General features: G+C 46.1%; 1 protein-coding gene across 1 annotated transcript in view; it reads left to right on the forward strand.

Annotated features, from left to right (window-relative positions):
- LOC118395829 (protein O-mannosyl-transferase TMTC2-like) overlaps window positions 1-17788 on the forward strand; it is a 178134-nt gene that overhangs the window by 78720 nt on the left and 81626 nt on the right. The window contains exon 2 of the mRNA XM_035789804.2: window positions 12616-13195. Coding sequence (XP_035645697.2) covers window positions 12616-13195 — 580 coding nt within the window. The remainder of the gene's footprint in view (window positions 1-12615; window positions 13196-17788) is intronic.

A 17788-nucleotide genomic window follows, 5' to 3' on the forward strand; every position in this document is an offset into this window, starting at 1 on the left:
CTCCACTGACTGTATAGCCTGGTGGTCCTGACTGACTGGCTGACTGGCGGGGTGACTCTACTCTACTCCACTGGCTGTATAGCCTGGTGGTCCTGACTGACTGGCTGACTGGCGGGGTGACTCTACTCTACTCCACTGGCTGTATAGCCTGGTGGTCCTGGCTGACTGGCGGGGTGACTCTACTCTACTCCACTGGCTGTATAGCCTGGTGGTCCTGGCTGACTGGCGGGGTGACTCTACTCTACTCCACTGACTGTATAGCCTGGTGGTCCTGACTGGCTGACTGGCGGTGTGACTCTACTCTCCTCCACTGACTGTATAGCCTGGTGGTCCTGACTGACTGGCTGACTGGCGGGGTGATTCTACTCTACTCCACTAACTGTATTGCCTGGTGTTCCTGACTGACTGGCGGGGTGACTCTACTCTACTCCAATGACTGTATAGCCTGGTGGTCCTGACTGACTGGCGGGGTGACTCTACTCTACTCCACTGGCTGTATAGCCTGGTGGTCCTGACTGGCTGGCGGGGTGACTCTACTCTACTCCACTGACTGTATAGCCTGGTGGTCCTGACTGACTGGCGGGGTGACTCTACTCTACTCCACTGACTGTATAGCCTGGTGGTCCTGACTGACTGGCGGGGTGACTCTACTCTACTCCACTGACTGTATAGCCTGGTGGTCCTGACTGACTGGTGGGGTGACTCTACTCTACTCCACTGACTGTATAGCCTGGTGGTCCTGACTGACTGGCGGGGTGACTCTACTCCACTGACTGTATAGCCTGGTGGTCCTGACTGACTGGTGGGGTGACTCTACTCTACTCCACTGACTGTATAGCCTGGTGGTCCTGACTGACTGGCGGGGTGACTCTACTCTACTCCACTGACTGTATAGCCTGGTGGTCCTGACTGACTGGTGGGGTGACTCTACTCTACTCCACTGACTGTATAGCCTGGTGGTCCTGACTGACTGGTGGGGTGACTCTACTCCACTGACTGTATAGCCTGGTGGTCCTGACTGACTGGCGGGGTAACTCTACTCTACTCCACTGACTGTATAGCCTGGTGGTCCTGACTGACTGGCGGGGTGACTCTACTCCACTGACTGTATAGCCTGGTGGTCCTGACTGACTGGTGGGGTGACTCTACTCTACTCCACTGACTGTATAGGGGGAGCAGCAATGAGTCAAATAAAAACAGTGCAAATTATCATAAAATAATCTATAATATACATATTGAGGGGGGGGTGCAACAGTGATGAATGTTGTTGGGGTGGGGGCAGAGTAAAAGTCAGTTGTGGGGGTGGAAATGTCCATAGGAGGAGCAGCTGTTAAAGTATGTGACTGTTGAAGGGGTGGGAATGTCCCTAGGGGGAGCAGCAGGTACGGTAAGTGACTGTTGAGGTAGTGTGTGGGGGAAATGTCCATGGGGGAAACTATTGGCCAGTCACCCAATGTTGCGTTCGGCTGCACGTATCACCCTCTGAAGTGCCTTGCGGTCCGCAACGGTGGAGTTGCCATACCAAGCTGTGATGCAGCCCGACAGTATGCTCTCGATGGTGCTCCTGTAGTACACTCTGAGGGCCCTCTGGGACAGACCTACATTTCTTCGCTGTCGTGCCTTCTCCATCACAGCTTCCTTGAGATGTCGAGGAATTTGAAGTTATTTACCATCTCCACGGTGGCCCCATTGATGATATTTTTTTCCCACCTTTATTTAAACCAGGTAGGCTAGTTGAGAACAAGTTCTCATTTACAATTGCGACCTGGCCAAGATAAAGCAAAGCAGATCAACACATACAACAACACAGAGTTACACATGGAGTAAAACAAACATACAGTCAATAATACAGTAGAAAAGTAAGTCTATATAAAATGTGAGCAAGTGAGGTGAGATAAGGGAGGCAAAGGCAAAAAAAGGCCATGGTGGCGAAGTACATACAATATAGCAAGTAAAACACTGGAATGGTTGATTTGCAGTGGAAGAATGTGCAAAGTAGAGATATAAATCATGGGGTGCAAAGGAGCAAAATAAATAAGTAAATACAGTAGGGAAAGAGGTAGTTGTTAGGGCTAAATTATAGATGGGCTATGTACAGGTGCAGTAATCTGGGAACTGCTCTGACAGCGGTTGCTTAAAGCTAGTGAGGGAGATAAGTGTTTCCAGTTTTAGAGATTTTTGTAGTTCGTTCCAGTCATTGGCAGCAGAGAACTGGAAGGAGAGTCGGCCAACGGAAGAATTGGTTTTGGGGGTGACCAGAGAGATATTCCTGCTGGAGCATGTGCTACAGGTGGGTGCTGCTATGGTGACCAGCGAGCTGAGATAAGGGGGGACTTTACCGAGCAGGGTCTTGTAGATGACCTGGAGACAGTGGGTTTGGCGACGAGTATGAAGCGAGGGCCAGCCAACGAGAGCATACAGGTCGAAGTGGTGGATAGTATATGGGGCTTTGGTGACAAAATGGATGGCACTGTGATTGACTGCATCCAATTTATTGAGTAGGGTATTGGAGGCTATGTTGTAAATGACATCGCCGAAGTCAGGGATTGGTAGGATGGTCAGTTTTACAAGGGTATGTTTGGCAGCATGGGTGAAGGATGCTTTGTTGCGAAATAGGAAGCCAATTCTAGATTTAACTTTTGATTGGATATGTTTGATGTGAGTCTGGAAGTAGAGTTTACAGTTTAACCAGACACCTAGGTATTTGTAGTTGTCCACATATTCTACCTGACATGATGACTCTAGGGAGTTTTTCCTAGCCACCGTGCTTCTACACCTGCATTGCTTGCTGTTTGGGGTTTTAGGCTGGGTTTCTGTACAGCACTTTGAGATATCAGCTGATGTACGAAGGGCTATATAAATACATTTGATTTGATTTGATTATTCTAAGTCAGAGCCGTCCAGGGTAGTGATGTTGGACAGTGGGGCAGGTGCAGGCAGCGATCGGTTGAAGAGCATGCATTTAGTCTGTCAACTGTTTGTTAACTTGGCTTTCGAAGACCTTAGAAAGGCAGGGTAGGATAGATATAGGTCTGTAGCAGTTTGGGTCAAGAGTGTCCCCCCCTTTGAAGAGGGGGATGACCGCAGCTGCTTTCCAATCTTTGGGAATCTCAGATGACACGAAAGAGAGGTTGAACAGGCTAGTAATAGGGGTGGCAACAATTTCGGCAGATACTTTTAGATAGAAAGGGTCCAGATTGTCTAGCCTGGCTGATTTGTAGGGGTCCAGATTTTGCAGCTCTTTCAGAACATCAGCTGACTGGATTTTTGGAGAAGGGGAAGGCTTGGGCGAATTGCTGTGTGGAGTGCAGTGCTGTTGACCGGGGTAGGGGTAGCCAGGTGGAAAACATGGCCAGCCATAGAAAAATGCTTATTGAAATTCTCAATTATAGTGAATTTATCGGTGGTGACAGTGTTTCTTATTCTACATGAACTTTACAGTGTCCCAGAACTTTTTTGAGTTTGTGTTGCAGAAAGCAAATTTCTGCTTGAAAAAGCTAGTCTTGGTTTTCGAACTGCCTGTGTATATTGGTTTCTAGCTTCTCTGAAAAGTTGCATATCACAGGGGCTGTTCGAAGCTAATGCAGAATGCCATAGGATGTTTTTGTGTTGGTTAAGGGCAGTCAGGTCTGGAGAGAACCAAGGGCTATATCTGTTCCTGGTTCTACATTTCTTGAATGGGGCATGCTTATTTAAGATGGTGAGGAAGGCATTAAAAAAAAAAACAAAGCATCCTCTACTGACGGGATGAGATCAAAATCCTTCCAGGATACCACGGCCAGGTCGATTAGAAAGGCCTGCTCGCTGAAGTGTTTCAGGGAGAGTTTGACAGTGATGAGTGGAGGTCGTTTGACCGCTGACCCATTACCTATGATGATGATGATGATGAGAGCGTGTTCAGCCTGGTTCCTCCTCAAGTTCACAATCAGCTCCTTTGTTTTGCTGACTCTGAGGTAGAGGATGTTTACCTGGCGTCACACCGTCAGAGTTACTACCTTCTCCCTCTAGGCAGTCTCATCGTTGTTGGTAATCAGGCCTACTACTGTCGTGCCGTCAGCGAACTTGATGATGGAGTTGGAACTACTGTGTGAGACCACGCAGTCGTGGGTATACAGGGAATACAGGAGGGGACTGAGGACACACCCTTGTGGGGCCCCCGTGTTGAGTATCAGTGTTGAGGAGGTAATGTTGCCTACTTTCACCACCTGGGGGCGGCCCAACAGGAAGTCCAGGACCCAGTTGCATAGAGAGGAGTTCAGAGTTCAGCGTGACTTCTGATTGTTCGGACCAACACTGTACAGACCTGACCACCGGAACTTCCCTCTTGAATTTTTGTTTGTAGGCAGGGTGAAGCAGGATGGAGTCATGGTTGGATTGGCCGAAAGGAGGACGGGAGAGGTTCGTGTAGCAGGGGTCTAAAATAGAATTTCCGCAAGTTAGACAGTCGATGTGTTGGTAATAATTTGGGAGCACTGTTCTCAAGTTACATTTGTTAAATTCCACTGTAATAATGAACAATGCCTCCTGGAATGCGGTATCCAGTTTGTTCAGTGTCCAATGAAGATCTTTGAAAGGCTTTTTGGTGTCGGCTTGGGGATGAATGTACACAGCCATGGCGATAATCCTTGAGAACCCTCTCAGAAGGTAATAAGGGTGACATTTGATGACTAAGTATTCCAAGTCGGGGGAGCACAACCTCGCAAGTTCCTGTATGTTTCCTCCGTCCCACCATGTGTTGTTGGTCATAAAGCAGACCTTTGCTCTTGCCAGAGAGACCACCTCCTATCTGCTCCAAAAACGGAAAACCCGCTGGTTGTGTGTAATCCAGTTGGATGTTGGAGGAAAGCCAAATCTCAGAAAAACAGTATGTTGCAGGATCTGATGTCCTTCTGGAAGGAGATCCTCATTCTGAGTTTGTCAAGTTTGTTCATTAATGATTGAACATTGGCGAGTAGTATGCTCGGTAATTGAGGACGGGTCACCCGGTGTCTTAAACTCACTAAGACCCCACCACGTCTACCTATCTTTTGGCGTCTTTGCTTCCTACTCTCCAGTAGGACTCCCAAGCAGCTAGGCGCCTTACCAAAGAAGCTATTCCGTTGTTCCGCCTTCTCAGTGTGTATGTGGAAGTCGGGTGGACAGTGAGTACTAAGCGATTCGTATTCCAATAGTTCTACCCGGGTGTACGTAGTAATGCTTGAAACAAACTGATTAAGAACATTTGAGAAAAACACTAGAAAACCTGCAATGTTTTAACAGAGCTCAAGGCGAGGCCATCTTAACCAGTTAAACTGCACAAGATGGCACATAGAGTGGGGCAAAAAAGTATTTAGTCAGTCACCAATTGTGCAAATTCTCCCACTTAAAAATATGAGAGAGGCCTGTAATTTTCATCATAGGTATACTTCAACTATGACAGACAAAAAAATGACAGACAAAAAAATCCAGAAAATCACATTGTAGGACTTTTAATGAATTTATTTGCAAATTATGGTGGAAAATAAGTATTTGGTCAATAACAAAAGTTTATCTCAATACTTTGTTATATACCCTTTATTGGAAATGACAGAGGTCAAACGTTTTCTGTAAGTCTTCACAAGATTTTCACACACTGCTGGTATTTTGGCCCATTCCTCCATGCAGATCTCCTCTAGAGCAGTGATGTTTTGGGGCTGTTTGCTGGGCAACACAGACTTTCAACTCCCTCCAAAGATTTTCTATGGGGTTGAGATCTGGAGACTGGCTAGGCCACTCCAGGACCTTGAAATGCTTCTTACGAAGCAACTCCTCCTTCGTTCATCTTCAATGCCCTTGCCGATGGAAGGAGGTTTTCACTCAAAATCTCACGATACATGGCCCCATTCATTATTTCCTTTACACGGATCAGTCGTCCTGGTCCCTTTGCAGAAAAACAGCCCCAAAGCATGATGTTTCCACCCCCATGCTTCCCAGTAGGTATGGTGTTCTTTGGATGCAACTCAGCATTCTTTGTTCTCCAAACACGACGAGTTGAGTTTTTACCAAAAAGTTATTTTGGTTTCATCTAACCATATTACATTCTCCCAATCTTCTTCTGGATCATCCAAATGCTCTCTAGCAAACTTCAGACGGGCCTGGACATGTACTGGCTTAAGCAGGGGGACACGTTTGGCACTGCAGGATTTGAGTCCCTGGCGGCGTAGTATGTTACTGATGGTAGGCTTTGTTACTTTGGTCCCAGCTCTCTGCAGGTCATTCACTAGGTCCCCCCGTGTGGCTCTGGGATTTTTGCTCACCGTTCTTGTGATCATTTTGACCCCACGGGGTGAGATCTTGCGTGGAGCCCCACGCAAGATCTCGGCAGGGTAGCCTAGTGGTTAGAGCGTTGGACTAGTAACCGGAAGGTTGCAAGTTCAAACCCCGAGCTGACAAGGTACATCTGTCGTTCTGCCCCTGAACAGGCAGTTAACCCACTGTTCCTAGGCCGTCATTGAAAATAAGAATTTGTTCTTAACTGACTTGCCTGGTTAAATAAAGGTAGAATAAAATAGAGGGAGATTATCAGTGGTCTTGTATGTCTTCCATTTCCTAATAATTGCTCCCACAGTTGATTTCTTCAAACCAAGCTGCTTACCTATTGCAGATTCAGTCTTCCCAGCCTGGTGCAGGTCTACAATTTTGTTTCTGGTGTCCTTTGACAGCTCTTTGGTCTTGGCCATAGTGGAGTTTTAACTGTGACTATTTGAGGTTGTGGACAGGTGTCTTTTATACTGATAACAACTTCAAACCAGTGCCATTCATACAGGTAACGAGTGGAGGACAGAGGAGCCCCTTAAAGAAGAAGTTACAGGTCTGTGAGAGCCAGAAATCTTGCTTGTTTGTAGGTGACCAAATACTTATTTTCCACCATAATTTGCAAATAAATTCATTAAAAATCCTACAATGTGATTTTCTGATTTTTTTTTCTAATTTTGTCTGTCATAGTTGAAGTGTACCTATGATGAAAATTACAGGCCTCTCTCATCTTTTTAAGTGGGAGAACTTGCACAATTGGTGGCTGACTAAATACTTTTTTGCCCCACTGTATCTGAGACCAGGCTACTTATAGGCCTACGAAACTCAATTATAAAAATGGCTGACATTTATTCTAGTCGGCTGCCAGCGGGCCATATACATTTAAAAAAATAAATAAATAGGGTTTTAGCTGGGTGGGGCAGAAATGAATGGTAGTGATAACTCAGGAGATATTCTTGTTGATCAAGGTGTCTGTTGACAAAGAGATCTGTTCGATTGTTGTCTGAATATGAATGGGACGCAAACCAGCTGTTTCTCAGAGAAGTATTTAATAGCGCTGAGACATGATTTTGAAAATTTGGCATATTATTTTCCAGACATGTCCCATTAATAGTGTGTTTCTCTAAGAAGTGATTTGTAACAATGACACAAAGGAGTAGGTTTTTCTCTCTCTATGCAAATCTTTCTCTAGGCAAATTACCCCTGTGACTGACTTTGAGTTTTTTATTTTTCCCTGAGTGAAAGAGACTTCTACATTTTAACATCTTCAATCAGATAGATGACTTTCACTGTAGCATCTATGTTCTCTGATGTTCTTATATAATAACATAATTTTCATGTTCCACTTCCTTAACATATATTGTATGTATTGTCAGGACTTTACAAACATAATCAGTTTTCAAAAGTACTCAATAGTACAAAATGAATTACATTTGTGTTGTTATCAAAAGAGAGTAAGATTGCCAACCTTGAGAAATAATTCAAATTGGCACCATGAGGGCATTCTACTATTCTGTTATTGACCTGCTAGCATGCCCATGGGAAGAAACATTAGACAAAGGAGCTGGCAGGAAAGCTGAGTGGACAACCCTGAAGCCTCAGTAGGCATTCGCAAAATATGGCTGTGTTTCTTTCAGATATTGAACCAGGGTGATGACACGTACTTGGCATAGATGACATCACTTTTCCCAACTGCCAGAGCTGTTTTCCTTCATTTCACATGCTGGCATAAATAGAAAAATATGTTGTATTGTTCTGAGAAATGTCACTTTCTTCGGTCCTTGCTCTCCCTCTCTACAATTGTCTCTCTGATAGCATGCTGCATGATCAAAGTTACATTTATATGGGCTATTTAAGTGTTTTACCTAGTAGTTAGTCATCTTTTCATTCTTTTAATCTTAACATTTCCTGTCAAAGACGATGTGTAGTTGTTTTGATGTGAAACCCACCATTCATGCTTCTCAACTGTCATTTATTAGAGGAAGGAAGGAAACACTGGAAAAAACACTGGACAAATTAGCATAGTCATTCATCTGTTTCTTTAGGCTTTGGAAGACTATCTGTCCTCATATCTGGCTTCTGCTCTCAGAATTATCTGATTCACCATACCATCCCAAATGGCTAATGGTACTGTCAAAGGAAGATGTGGATTTATATTCCTCTGGCTTTCAATCACAACTCTATTATCTCATCTCATCTCTGTCTCTGACCGCTCCTGGGCCTTTTCTGCCCCTCTTCCTCTCAGAGAGGAGATGGAAAAGTCAATCAATTCTCAGTTTCAGATGGTCTTTTAATGTGGGTTTCTGTTGTCATGGGAATGGTGTAAGCCCTATTTATTTAACCCCAACTGATGTATTCACATGTCAAGCTCTTCTCGGAATACTGAATGATACGGAATGCTAGTTACCACGGTGACCATGTCCTCTGGATGAGGACACTGAAGGTCCTGTAGACAACTTCCTACAGCAAAGCTGCATCAGTATCTGTCAACAACGAGAGATCATATTTAATATCACAATATTTCATTACTGACAGAGTAAAGACAACCATTTTGTAGACTTTTTTGCAAAAATACAGTTAAAAAATACATTGAGTGTACAAAACATTAAGAAAACCTGCTCTTTCCATGACATAGACTGACCAGGTGAAAGCTATGATCCCTTATTGGTGTCACTTGTTAAAACCACTTGAATCAGTGTAGATGAAGGGGCGGAGACAGGTTAAAGAAGGATTTTAAGCTTTGAGACAATTGAGAGATGGATTATGTATGTGTGCCATTCAGAGGGTACATTTTGTTTTTAAATGGGTGCAACTGAATATTAGGAACGTTTTCCTAATGTTTAGTATAGTCAGTGTATAAAGCTGTGGTAGCCATGTTTTCTGTTGTTGTCTCTTTAATGTTGAGCCTGTATGAAGGGAAAGTGATCCTCCTCATTGAAAGAATTTGGAAATTGTGAGGAGGGTTAGTCACTACTTTGATATAAGCACCATACACTTTACTGGGTTTGTTTTTCTTTCTGGGTGAATCACTTGCCTTTATTTCAATGCACTATTCTGGTCAAAACACTGGGGTGGCGAGCTGCTGTCAACACTGCTGCATTTAGGTTTTGTCTAGATCCACCGTAGTAATCACTATGAGTACCATCTTATCTGGAGGATTCAGTTATCTACATACTAAGCCTACATAAAGTTGATAATGTTTCCTCTTTGAGCTTACACCCTTTATAGTTGATGTTTATCTGACTTGCCTGCCCTGTCTGTATCTCTTGAGCTTTAGACGAACCCTCCTTTTGAAACGGAAGTTTCACTACAAACATTTAGTACATAAAAAATGCACCAGACTCTGCGCAAATACTTTGACAAGGCAGAGTGATAAGGAAACAAATATCTGACCGATTGAGTCACATGATACTCTTCGTAGAGATTGGGTGCAGACATGACTTGGCGAGGACAGAGTTGAAGTCTTCGATGGTGATGGGAGTGGGAGGTAGTACTTTTCGGGTTTAGCTTGTTAGCGGTCACATGATACCGCCAGTCCTCTGGGAGTCGCCACGCAGGCAGGCGGATAAAGCATGGTGTTGGCGGAAGGAATGCGCTCCCGGCTGGAAAAGGTTTGCAGTGCACAGAGAGGTCCTGCTACCGCCAGCTTCCCAGAAATATGGGGCCCAGCCACAGAAACCCAATCTTCCACTCCACCAGGCAGGCCCGGCAGGCCCTGTAGCCAGAGCTGAATGGGGCTGGATGCGCTGTGGTGATCAGGATCCACGCAGCCATGCAGGATTAATGAATGAATGGCCTTGGATTGCATTGGACACATCATCATGCAAATTTCTTGACATCCACTTGGAACAGAGGTGGGCAAGGAGACATGAGTTAGACGACCCCTTCTCTTTTCCCCCTCTCACTCTTTCCACATTCTTCTATCCTCTCCCCCTAGAGTGCCTGTCAACCCCAGTGGTGTAGGTGCTCACCTGCCTCTCTAATATTCAAGAAGAAGGCAATCTGAGAGCTGAACATTTGCGTTGTGATTCATTTATGACTGCTTCAGAGAGACTGGCATTAGTTTCTGGCCTTCTATTTTGGTGCCAGAGCTGGAGTTGGTTTTGAAGCAATATATATTGTATCTGTCCTTTCTGTCTCCACGGCAATGTGCAATGGAAAAAAGGCACACTTGTCATCCAAATGGTTTAAAGATGTAATTGAACCATAACACTGCTGATGTGAGCCTTTTGTGGTGGAGTGAAGATCTCACGTGACAAATGGGCCAGAGAAAATAAACTGGCATATAGTCATGAACCAAAGAGAGAGGCCTAACCCTGCCAGTGATGAGCTGCCTGGAGCCCCACAAAAACCCATCAGATCTATGTTTAAATATTATTTGAAAACTATCAAATACTTTCAGCGTTTGCTTTAGCCTGTTTGGAGGTCCAGATGGGCAGGGTTGGCACTTTTGCAACCATTCTATTGGTTCCATTGCACCAGGCAAGCTCAATCAAGCCCAGCTTAAGTATATGAAATGATTTAAATAGTTTTGAACCCAGGTCTGAAACCTAATGATCTGCTTACTGACATGTCAGGCATTTCTATAGGCTGATTCTCTTTGCCTCTCCACTTCCACATAGGCCAGGTTAGTTAGTTTCCCCCCAGATCTATCATAAGGCGGGCGATTTCTCCTCGCCCTGTCAGAAGTCCTTTATTTGGTCATTTGTTGTGGGTTGCAATCTCTACACCCTTTCCAACAAACCCATCTGCTTTCTGGTAAAGCCATATTAAGGGTCAGTGCAAGGTGGTTGCTATTGGCGGCTACACTATTAAATAGGACAATGTCAGGTAAAAGTTCTAGGTTTCAGAGCAACACAAATGCTGCGGTAGTAAGACAAGTAAATTATTTTTATGATTTCAACAAAAACAAGGGACCCATAGATCAATTTCAGCTTGATTCATCTGCCGCCGTGGCCTCTTTCTTTGAATTTCTTGTTTGTCTCAGTTGTGCAGTGCGTGCCTGTTTTCTCCCTCTCCTCGCTCCACAACTAATTGCGTGTGCTAATTGGGCTTGCCATGGGGACTGATTACAACCTGGAGCTCTCTGTGTGTTATCACACATGTCATATCCCATCCATCACTTTTTAAAATTATGCATTCTATGTTATAATGCATCTCCTCCTCTCTAAAGAGACTCATTACATTGCCATCACCTCCCTTTTTGCTCCCCCTGCCTCCCATACACCAGTGTCAAGGCCTTGTCTCACTGCCAGAGCCAGACAACACCTCAGAGCTGGGTGACAAATACCCAGATACTCTCTGCTCCGGTAGGGGGCAAATAGCACACCCTTCCACCCCTCACACAGCTTGGGGCTGATGTATGACCACCAGGGTCAAACACTCAGACTCGACCCCAGCCATGGGGAGAGGGGATAGTACAGTACCCAGGCCAGGGCTGCCCTGTGGTGGGGTAACTACATGTACAGAAATGCACAGACAGCATGGGCGTTCCATGGCCCCTCAACACTGATTATCCATGGCCTTAACACTGCTTTCTAGTTTGCTCTCTAGTCCCTCCTGTTTTGTTCCCCCCCCCCCCCTGTAGTGTGGTGTGTCTGTGTCTGAGATACCCGGTAGTCAGCGGTTAGTAGACACAAGGCTAGTTGTGATTGACAGGTCCCTGGCTCCCCACGCTCCTTTACTCCAACATGGCATTCCCCCTCTATCTCTTGTTTGCTTTATTTGTTTTTGGTCAAGGGTGTGGTGCTCCTCCCTGGCCCCTGAGTTCACACAGTAAGATCTCAGAGGAACTCTCAGAGGAGTTTTACACAACTTTAAAGCTACGGTACTTGTATACGCCAAAGTATACTACAATGCATAGCCTACTACTTATGTTTAGGTCTCCAAAACATCTAAAAAGGAGACAATACATCCATAGTTTATCAGGAGAAACACTGCCTGTGGCTTTTGGTCTTGTTGGTATAAATGGATTGAGGCCCCAGGTGGTCAAATTGGAGAAGCTGAGAGGGTCACTCAGAGGTTTGATCACACATCCTTACATGTACCTCATCTCTCACTGTGATTGGTTGTGTCTCTGTCGAGCATGACAGTTCAAGGTGAACTGATTTATTTTATTTTGGGGCATGATAAATGACCACTTCTGAGTTTAATAGAAATCTAGACATGTATTTCAGTCCTTGCAGTTCTACTGAATGTCATAGTACAGTGAAGACTGAATTGATTGAATTGACTGAAAAGACCCAAGTACTATGGTGGCGTTGCTCTTGATCAGGTTATCCATAAGCATGAGGATCATTACACATACACCTTCTAACCCCTCTGTTGTCCTTCTCTCCACAGCCGTGCGATCAAAACCAACCAGGACCTGCTCCCAGAGACCCCGTGGATCAACATCTTCTACGATGACTTCTGGGGCACCCTGCTCACCCACAGCGGCAGCCACAAGTCTTACCGGCCCCTGTGTACCCTCTCCTTCCGCCTCAACCATGCCCTGGGCGGCTTGGAGCCCTGGGGCTACCACCTAGTTAATGTGGGCCTCCATGGGGCAGTCACAGCCCTCTTCACCTGGTTGGCCCGCCTGCTGCTTGGAGGGGGCCTGTGGAGTCTCCTAGCTGGGTTATTGTTTGCCTCGCACCCCATTCACACAGAGGCAGTGGCGGGCGTGGTTGGCCGGGCCGACGTGGGCTCTGCTCTGTTCTTCCTGCTGTCGCTGCTGTGCTACGTACGTCACTGCACCCTGCGAGGGGGCTCTGCGGGGCCCTGCAGGCTGGGGGCCTGGCTCCTGGGCAGTCTGGGCTGCGCCGCCTGCAGCATGCTGTGGAAGGAGCAGGGGGTGACGGTGCTGGCCGTGTCGGCCCTCTACGACGTCTGTGTTTTCCACCGGCTCAAATTGCGTCAGGTCATCATGCTGGTTTACAAGGTAAACAGTTTGTCCTTGCCCTGCGGTGTTGTTTTTTTCCCGTGTATCTCATTTCCTCCTCTCTCTCCCCTTGGCAAAAGCCTGGCAAACCGCAAAGTGGAAAGCTGATCTGTTCACATGGGTCTTGCTATGTGGAAGTATTCCTGTGTGTTGTTTGTTTTCATTAGGATGTCATTTAAATGGTAAAAATGCATGTATGTACAGCTGTGTGATCTGGAATGAGCTGTTGTTTTGTCCTCTGAATGCAAGGAAAATATACAAGTGGGGAAAGAAAACAAAGGGGACACTATTTATCCTGTTTCTTCATGGAAATTGTTTATATACCCATAGAAACACACAGAAACACACATCCATACATGAATGTCAGAGCAGTGACTAGCACTCCAAACCCTTCTTATTATCCCGAGGGTTTTCAGTGGTTAGCTTCGCCCACGGTTGGCTGCGCATGAACTACCATTCCGACGCTGTGTTCAAACGTTTAGAAACGGCAATAATCATTGCTTGCGAAACGGTTTTCGAAACATATGCTGATATTCCACTTATCTTTCATATCAGTCTGATAGAATCACTCAAATAAAAAATATATACTTACTGTAGCAGTTTGGCACAGATCCACAAGCTGTGTGCCTCCAGCTGACCAACTACACTTCCTCCCATGTTACGCTTTCAAACAGGTGTTCAGAGCATGCTAGATAGCTAATTAGCACGGGTGGCTGCCTATCTTCCGTGTGTTTTCCATAACAAGCGATGTAACATGGCCGTGTGGGAACACTAACCCTAACCCCATAAAGGTGTGTAGTAATTGAACCTTTTGTTTTTTGGAAAATTATTTCTTGCTGAAATTAAAAATGCGTTCCTTATGTTTCCAAAACCATAACGGAAGCGATGCGTTTTTACGTTCAGAATTAGCTTTGGGGATCTTAACAAAACGCCCTCAGCCAGATGATACTATCGTCAATAGATACTAAAGCAGTTGGCGTCTATGAATGGGTTATGCAGTGACATGAGTTAGGGAACCATATTATTATGGAAATGGGGTCATGGGAGGCTGCTCGAGAGTTTTGTCAGTTGAATTTGAATTCCCATCGTGCCTACATCATTACATTATCCATAAACAGTGTCATTATCATTATGCATCATTGCCTTCCCTTGCAACATGATTTGTTAGCAAACCCCAATTAGAAAACGCTTTAGTAATAAGTAAACCATTGACCCAAACTAAGTTTGTTAATGATTTGTTAATTACTCGTCTGTCACCATAATGTAGTGCATGTTATTGAGATGAATGATACTGTAATGTAACATAATGATGATGAGGAGCTATTTTGTTTACATGAAATGCATAACATTGACATTAATCTTCAGTGTGTGTGTGTGTGTGTGTGTGTGTGTGTGTGTGTGTGTGTGTGTGTGTGTGTGTGTGTGTGTGTGTGTGTGTGTGTGTGTGTGTGTGTGTGTGTGTGTGTGTGTGTGTCAGTGTGTGTGTGTGTCAGTGTGTGTGTGTGTGTGCACGCGCTTGCTTGTGTTAACTGCGCCTTGTCAAGTGCTTACTGTCTGCTGTCTCATCAATGTCACTTCCACCAGTCTTTGCGCATCAGGCCAAGTTGAAAAAGACGTGCACTAATGTGACAAAAGGGATCCAAGAAGAGTCGATGGCACTCTAGGATGCTGACGCATACATGCGAAGGATGAAGGGTGTTTCTGGGAGCAGGAGAGTTGGTGGAGGGGGTGGGCGGGGGACAGGGGAGAGTTGGTGGAGGGGGGTGGGCGGGGGACAGGGGAGAGTTGGTGGAGGGGGTGGGCGGGGGGACAGGGGAGAGTTGGTGGAGGGGGGTGGGTGGGTGACAGGGGAGAGTTGGTGGAGGGGGGTGGGCGGGGAACAGGGGAGAGTTGGTGGAGGGGGTGGGCGGGGGACAAGGGAGAGTTGGTGGAGGGGGTGGGCGGTGGACAGGGGAGAGTTGGTGGAGGGGGTGGGCGGGGGACAGGGGAGAGTTGGTGGAGGGGGTGGGCGGGGAACAGGGGAGAGTTGGTGGAGGGGGGTGGGCGGGGGACAGGGGAGAGTTGGTGGAGGGGGTGGGCGGGGGACAGGGGAGAGTTGGTGGAGGGGGTGGGCGGGGGACAGGGGAGAGTTGGTGGAGGGGGTGGGCGGGGGAGGGGGTGGGCGGGGGGGAGAGTTGGTGGAGGGGGGTGGGCGGGGAACAGGGGAGAGTTGGTGGAGGGGGTGGGCGGGGGACAGGGGAGAGTTGGTGGAGGGGGTGGGCGGGGACAGGGGAGAGTTGGTGGAGGGGGTGGGCGGGGGACAGGGGAGAGTTGGTGGAGGGGGTGGGCGGGGGACAGGGAGAGTTGGTGGAGGGGGTGGGCGGGGGACAGGGGAGAGTTGGTGGAGGGGGTGGGCAGGGGACAGGGGAGAGTTGGTGGAGGGGGTGGAAGGGGGACAGGGGAGAGTTGGTGGAGGGGGGTGGGCGGGGAACAGGGGAGAGTTGGTGGAGGGGGGTGGGCGGTGGACAGGGGAGAGTTGGTGGAGGGGGTGGGCAGGGGACAGGGGAGAGTTGGTGGAGGGGGGTGGACAGGGGAGAGTTGGTGGAGGGGGGTGGGCGGGGAACAGGGGAGAGTTGGTGGAGGGGGGTGGACAGGGGAGAGTGAATGAACAGAAAGAAAAGAGGGAGAGACGGGAAGAAAAAATCCAGCTTCTCCGTTTTAGTGCTCATCACAGTGTGAAAAAGTGAGTGAGGGCCCTTGCTGTCTTGTCTCCATGCTAGCCTCTCTCTCTTGATTTAAGCCTTATCTGAGGTTTGGTGTCCTCTGGAATACTGTCCATTCGTTGACAGAGGCATACAGGCCTGCTAATAGTGTGTCAGGGCTGGCTGGGAGAATGCAGTGCTAGGAGGACTGAAAGAAAGTATACCTCATATCTGACAGCTTCTCGACACTTGATTGGAAATCCACCGTACCAACACATCTCCCCTGATAACCCTTCCCTGAGACGAGAGTTGCAGATCTACTTACACAATGTTCGCATGGATGGACCCGAGCCTATGGATTTCTGTCATGCTTTGCCATGGTGTTGATGAATGGTCTTGGCAGACACCCGTGGGCCATAAGCTATGCATACCCATTTCTAGTGTGCAGCTTTGAGGTGGTAGTTGTCCGTTTCACAGACGCACTGCATATCCTTGAACCCCAGCACAGAAGAAACAAGCAGGGAACGTTGAGTGATGTTACGGCTGGCAGGTCTCATGCATTCCTTGTTAATTATAAGGTTACAGTATGTTTCTTTCTGTGATCACGACACCAAGTCACCTGAATGAATTCTACTTTGTAATTATATTGGGACCAGCGTTCTCTCTCTCTCTCTCTCTCTCTCTCTCTCTCTCTCTCTCTCTCTCTCTAAATTTAAACGTAAGGGCTTTATTGCATGAGAAACATATGTTTACATTGCCAAAGCAGATGAAATAGATTTTAAAAACACAGTGAAATAAACAATAAAAAATTTAACATTACACTTACAAAAGTTCCAAAGGATTAAAGACATTTCAAATGTCATATTATGTCTATATACAGTGTTGTAATGATCTCTCTGTATCTCTCAATTCAATTTAAATGTAAATGTAAGGGCTTTATTGGCATGAGTAACATGTGTTTACATTGCCAAAGCAAGTGAAATAGATAATAAACACTTAAACACTGAAATAAACATTAAACATTATACCCACAAAAGTTCCAAAAGAAAAAAGACATTTCAAATGTGTTGCAACAATGTGCAAATAGTTAAAGTACAAAAGGGAAAATAAATAAACATACATATGGGTTGTATTTACAATTGTGTTTGTTCTTCGCTGGTTGCCAACAGGTCACAAATCTTGCTGCTGTGATTGCACCCAGCAGATATGGGAGTTTATCAAGATTGGATTTGTTTTCAAATTCTTTGTCGGTCTGTGTAATCTTAGGGAAATGTGTCTCTAATATTGTCATACATTTGTCAGGAAGTTAGGAAGTGTAGCTCAGTTTCCACCTCATTTTGTGGGCAGTGTGCACATAGCATAGCCTGTCTTCTCTTGAGAGCCAGGTCTACCTACGGTGGCTTTTCTCAATAGCAATGCTATGCTCACTGAGTCTGTAAATAGTCAAAGCTTTCCTTAATTTTGGGTCAGTCACAGTGGTCAGGTATTCAGCCACTGTGTACTCTCTGTTTAGGGCCAAATAGCAATCTAGTTTGCTCTGTATTTTTATAAATTCTTTCCAATGTGCCAAGTAATTATATTTTTGTTTTCTCATGATTTGGTTGGGTCTAATTGTGTTGCTGTCCTGGGGCTCTGTGGGGTCTGTTTGTGTTTTGTGAACAGAGCCCCAGGACCAGCTTGCTTAATTAAGGGGCTCTTCTCCAGGTTCATTTCTCTGTAGGTGATGGCATTGTTATGGAAGTTTGGGAATTCTGCTCTGCATGCATTATTTGGTGTTTTCCGTTGTACAAGGAGGATATTTTTGCAGAATTATGCATGCAGAGTCTCAATTTGGTGTTTGTCACCTTTTGTGAATTCTTGGTTGGTTAGTGGATCCCATACCTCACAACCATAAAGGGTAATGGGTTCTATA

The sequence above is a fragment of the Oncorhynchus keta genome, chromosome 17 (genome assembly GCF_023373465.1).
Source record: "Oncorhynchus keta strain PuntledgeMale-10-30-2019 chromosome 17, Oket_V2, whole genome shotgun sequence".
Lineage (NCBI taxonomy): Eukaryota > Metazoa > Chordata > Actinopteri > Salmoniformes > Salmonidae > Oncorhynchus > Oncorhynchus keta.